Raw genomic sequence first — 5,729 nt, 5'->3', positions numbered from 1 at the left:
GGTCGCCGGATGAATTGAACTTGACCAGAGTAACTTCCTTGTCGAGGCGCAAGCAGCAGTTGCGGTAGCCGCGGACGAGGTTGACGACGGCGAGGTAGCTGTCACGAGCAACGGTGAGGGCGCGCTCACCGGACGGGTGCAGGGCGAGGTTGTTGATAGCGGCGTTGCGGTGGACGGAAAGCGTGGTAAGATGGACGAAGCCATCCGTGTCAAAAATGGCGAGAGAGCCAGCGGCGTCGACGAAGATGAGGTTGGGGAAAGGGGAGATTGGGAGGGGCGTAGAAGGAGAGGGTGGTCACACAAGCAGAGTGTTAGTGAATGGAAAATAGAGAAGAAAAGGGAAGAATGAGCCTTCGAAAATCATGCCCTCGACCCCCGAATTCTCTCTCGCCAATTTCTTTGTGCTTCTCGACAAAACTCTAAGAAAGAAGTAAAAAAATAAAGAAAAAAGAAATAAGGATAGAAAATATAACCAATATTGTTCCCAGCCGGTCTCGAAGCCACATTCACTGCACCCACCTTAAGAAAACTGAAAACATTTTTTTTAAAAAGCGCTATCTATTGTGTTGGAATAGACAACGCTTGTTTAAGAAAACGCTATCTATTAGTCTATTTTAAATTATAAATAAAAATAATAATATTAATTATTTATAGATAGCGCTTTTTTTAAAAAGCGCTATCTATTGTCATATGTATAGATAGCGCTTATTTAAAAAAGCGCTATCTATCTTTCCGCACATTCATATATAGCGCTTATTAAAAAAAGCGCTATCTATTTAGCGCTATCTATGATCAATTCTGTAGTAGTGATAGTGTCTTTTCTGCGTAATGATTATCATATATATAATGTTTTGGTTAAAAGTTTTACACTATTAAATGAGATGTTACATATTCCATTCGTTGAATCTCATTATATATGTGTATCAATCTTTTTATCCTATTTTTTGTTAGTATGTTTCTTATTTTTATTTGTGTTGTTTTTATTTCTATTAGTTAAATTTGTATTAGGACTAGAGATGTGTTTCTTTTAACCTTTGTTTCAGTGTTTTTTTATTTATGGATTTCGAAAGTTTTTTTATATATTTTGATGAAGAACTTGAATTTTTGTTTAAATTAAAATATAAGGTTATGATTTTTTTTATGAATAATGAAAATGAAATCTCTAATGAAATAAATAATAAACACGAGCTAGAATTAAATAATAATATAAAAGTTAAATGAAATTAATCACGATAATTTAATAAATAATTTTAGGGTTAAATATGTTTTTAGTCCCTGAACTATCAGTCGATTTTGTTTTTAGTCCCTGCTCAGAACTTTGATGGTTTTTAGTCCTTATAGTTTTGAAACTTTGAGTATTAGTCCTTAAAAATGGACGGTGTTAAGTTTTTGAAGATGTGGCAAACGGCGATGCCCACGTGATCACTGATCTCTGCCTTCACTCTCTGCCACGTGGGATGTTTAACTGTTGAACTGAGATTAAGTGTTAAGCACTTCGTTGTCTTTTATATATGAGATTTGAAGAAGTTTGGTTGTTCTTCGTGGCTGCAGCTGAGGAGAAAGAACTTGGGTACATCTGAAGGTTGGAGTTGGTATTGTTGAGGTAAGTTTGTATGTTTTGGTTTTGGTCTTCTTCTGTTCTTCGTGTGAATATGACGATTTGGGATATAGGGTTTTTGTGGGCACCAAAGCTGATGAAGGGATTGTTTTCTTGTAGTGAAATGAAAGGTGACAGTGGAGGAAATGGTTGGACGCGAAGGTCAATTGGTTCGTCTAAGTCGCAAAGCTGTGGATCATCTTCACGGTTACCTTCTAAATTGTGTGGTTGTGGTGAAACATTGTTGGTTTTGAAGGCAACTACTGTGAAGAACAAAGGAAGATTGTTTTATAGATGTAGAAATTGGGCAGTAAGTGATTAAATATTTCATTTCATTTGCTGAATTTTGAATTAATCCTGTGTTGTTTTGATTGCAGAGTAATTCAAGTTCTAATTACTTTGAATGGCATGATGAAGTAGTTTCTGAAACTGAAGGAAGCTTTGAAAGAAAACGTGAAGAACTTCAAATGTGTTTGGAAAATGAAAAACTCGTATTGGATCTAAGGAAGAAAATGACAAGTTGAAAAGGAAATTAGAAGAAGAGAAGAAAGTTGGAAAAATGATGTTGTTGTTGTTTATCTTGTCATGGGCGTTAACAATTTTCTTTTGTATTATGTTTTTGTTAAAGATGAATTGTAACTAAGAATTATGGTTGAATAAAATGAGGATTGTCTGGAAATTGTTTATGTTGTTGTTTGTTTTCCCTTTAACATTCCACTGTTACTGGTATATTCATTTATGTTAATAAAGAAAACAGTTCACAGCATAAGAAAGCACAGGCAGAGTATCTGTAAATGTGGACTTGGAATAAATAAAGTTAACTTGTCATTATGCAAAGATGGAATACAACTGGAAGTTTAGTGGTCCCTTTGAAAATGAAGTGCTGACATACTATTAAATAACATAAGTTTAGTGGTCCCCTTCCACTACAAAAAATATTAAAAGCAACCACACCAACCACTGTAGCCAGTACTATAATTGTTCCCTCGGGTCACTGTGAATTACAAAATTCAATACAATAAAGGGTTGGCTACAATAATTCTTCAATTGGTACTAGCTTGGGACCCTAGATGTTGTGCAGCTAGTCTTGAGGATGTTCTTGTTCCACCTTCGTGCCTTGATGCAGGTCCTGCTCCACTGGCACTTCTTCCCCGTTTTGATGTTCCTCCTCCTTGGTGACTTGATGCAGCTCCTGCTTCACTGCCAGTTGTTCTTCCCCTTGTTGATGTTGGTCCTCCTTCTAACGTTGATGGAGGTGCTTGTGGTTGAGAACCTCCTGCACTGGAAGTGGCCCTTGTGCTGCCAAATCCTCCTGAAGTGGAAGTGGCCCTTGTGTTCTGTAAATGGAAGTAAGCAACATTGCAATTGTAAGATTGTAAATAAGTTTGAATGTGTAAATAAGTGAAGTTGTAAAAGATTGATTTTGTACCTTTTTGTTTGCCCTTTTACATGTTCTTACATTATGACCAAATTCATTGCAGCTGCTACACTTCATAAGAAGATTCTTCTTTGATAATTTTGTATGAGTGACATATTCATCAGCCTCCCTTCTTCTTAGTTTTTTAGGCCTCTCAGGGGGTGTTTTATAAATTGGAGGCAGTAGGGAACCAAATTCAGAAGTAGACCACAATTGTTGTCCATTGATTGGAACAATCTCAAGGCCATAACAAGTGTCATAAGCCTCTCTCTTGTAATAAGGATGTACATAGTCTTCAGGGTTTTCTTGTTTGTAATTGATGGCAGCCACAGCGTGCCTACAAGGAATTCCTACCAAATCCCAAAAGTAACAACTACATGAATGGTTACTAAGGTCAACTACAAATTTATCCATAGTAAACCCGTGAGTGATTTCAAATTTTGCTCCCCCTGCCCAAGTTGGAATCCAATTTCCACTCTTCTCAACTTCCCCAGCAAGCCTATTTCGTGGTTTAGGCATCACAACTCCTGTATATGTCTTTGCTTTTTCTCTAAGTGTTGCAAACCTCCTCATAATGTAAGTTCTAATCCATTCCATCATAGTTATGATAGGTTTGTCTCTAGCTAGTAAAATTGTACTATTAAATGACTCAGACAAATTATTTAACAAGACATCGCATCTAGGATAACTACTAAATGCATGTTTACACCAACGATTAGTTGGAATAGATAGCAACCAATTGTAAGCATCAATGTTAACATTGGACAACTCACCCATTTTCTTTTCCCAATCCTGTTTGAATGTGGCCTTTGCAGCCCCCATCATAAGATCTCTAATAAGCACTCCTCCACCAAACTTCTTCTTGTAATTGTTATACAAGTGCCTTAAGCACAATCTATGTTCCACTCCTTCCAAGATCTCATCAAAAACTGTCATTAGTCCCTGCAAATCATAAAAGTTTGTCATTAGTCCCTGCAATTCAGAAAAGGTCTTGCTCAATAGTAAGTATTCCAATTGCTACTGTATGTAAATAGGGAAATATTAAAATGAAGATACCTTTTGTTGATCAGAGATGAAAACCCAACGTTGACAATCAATTCCTCCAATATCTTCCAGTAGTAGTGTCAAAAACCATCTCCAACTCTCTTTGCATTCATTTTCAACCACAGCAAAAGCTAGTGGGAAGTATTGGTCATTCGGGTCTCTGCCCACTGCCACCAACAGCTAACCCCCATATGTTGTCTTCAAATGACAACCATCTACCCCTATGAAGGGCCTGCAACTTCCTAAGAAGCCTTGCTTACAACCCTCTAAACACATATAGAATGAGCCAAATCTTGGAGGCAAACTTGGTTGGGGTTGATTGACTTTAATTTTAAATGTTCCAGCCTTCACTCTTAGCAATTCACCCACATAATCATATACACGACCGTATTGTCGCTCTCCATCACCAACCAAAGAATCCAAGGCAATTTGCTTTGCCTTTCCAGCTTTCCAAGCAGTGATTCCAACACTGAATGACTTCTTAATGTCATCAATTATTTGGTTGACAGTCATGTTAGCCACATTTACAAACCTATCTACTAATACTTGTGCAATCCAGTTCACATTTGCACTTTTGTTTCCAAAGGTCTTTCCACAACTGTGTCGTCCAACCAAGGTTTTCACCCTAAATGTTTGCTTCCCTCCTACCTTGCTAGCCATAATCAGAAAACCACATTTGTTTTTACAAACTTCCCTTACTCTGTTCAGGTCATTCTTCACAAACTTAACCTCTTTTCCATTTAATACACTATGCTCCAATAGTGCATTTTTGAATTCCTTTAAAGAGCAGAACTCCATCCCCAATTCAAATCTGAAGTTCTTGTTCATATCATCTTTTCTAAACTTTTTAAATTTCCCCTTTGATAACCTCACATCCTCATCACTATCTACATTTGAATCCAATTCATCACTGTTGTATTCTTCATTGATCTCATGATCTCCAACTTCTTCATTCAGTAAAAATGAACCTTCCCCAACATTGCCTCTTCTACGCACACATTTCTTCTTCTTTTTCATTCTATTCCACCTATCCAAAACTGGATTAATGTTTCTCCGAAATTGGTCCACCCTATCATTCTAAACATCAAACCCATCATCTTCATTAGCCATTCTGTCTTCTTCACTGTCATCCATACATTCTTCAGCTGAAGCTTCTACTTCCCCCTCGACAACATTCCCCCCTTCCTCTTCTTCCCCAAGATAATCATATTCATCACCACCAACAAACTCTTGTTCTTCCTGACCCATTTGAACATCTTCATGTTCATCATGACCATCACACTCTTCTTCTTCCTCACCCATTTCAACCTCTTCATGCTCATCATCACCATCACACTCTTCTTCCTCACTCATTTGAACCTCTTGTTGTTCATGACCACCACCAAACTCTTCTTCTTCCTCACCCATTTGAACCTCTTGTTTTTCCTCACCACCATCACACTCTTCCTCCTCACCCTTTTCAACCTCTTCCTGTTCATGACCACCATCACAGTCTTCCTCACCCTTATCAACCTCCTGCTGTTCATGACCACCATCACAGTCTTCCTCACCCTCTTCTAGACCCATTCCACCCTCTTGTACAATCTCATCCACTTTGGAAACCACTTCCTCCGTGTCTATGTTTCCTTTTTCAACATCACCCTCTTCCACTTCCTCAGCCACTTCACCACA

General features: G+C 37.9%; 1 protein-coding gene across 1 annotated transcript; it reads right to left on the bottom strand.

Moving 5' to 3' along the window:
• Positions 1-2,640: 2,640 nt before the first annotated feature.
• Positions 2,641-5,075, bottom strand: LOC148199646 (uncharacterized). The gene is made up of 4 exons (XM_088112738.1): positions 4,319-5,075; positions 4,071-4,225; positions 3,027-3,956; positions 2,641-2,934 (listed from the first exon to the last, which is right to left on the bottom strand). The coding sequence occupies exons 1-4, from the start codon at positions 5,073-5,075 to the stop codon at positions 2,641-2,643; spliced, it is 2,136 nt and encodes a 711-aa protein (XP_087968864.1).
• Between the last annotated feature and the right edge of the window lie 654 nt (positions 5,076-5,729).

The sequence above is a fragment of the Vigna umbellata genome, chromosome 4 (assembly GCF_029865625.1).
Source record: "Vigna umbellata cultivar VRB3 chromosome 4, Vumbellata_1.0, whole genome shotgun sequence".
NCBI classification, from domain to species: Eukaryota; Viridiplantae; Streptophyta; class Magnoliopsida; order Fabales; family Fabaceae; genus Vigna; species Vigna umbellata.
Note: the sequence above shows the minus strand (reverse complement) of the source record. Positions and strands in the feature narration are given on the sequence as shown.

Bases quoted from the DNA above. Each gene is read 5' to 3' on its own strand.
- LOC148199646 (XM_088112738.1), bottom strand. From the start codon at position 5,075: ATGAAAAAGAAGAAGAAATGTGTGCGTAGAAGAGGCAATGTTGGGGAA. The intron at 4,226-4,318 runs GTAAGCAAGGCT...TGTTGGTGGCAG, and splicing joins CTATATGTGTTTAGAGGGTT to TGGGCAGAGACCCGAATGAC. The intron at 3,957-4,070 runs GTATCTTCATTT...TATGATTTGCAG, and splicing joins TCATCTCTGATCAACAAAAG to GGACTAATGACAGTTTTTGA.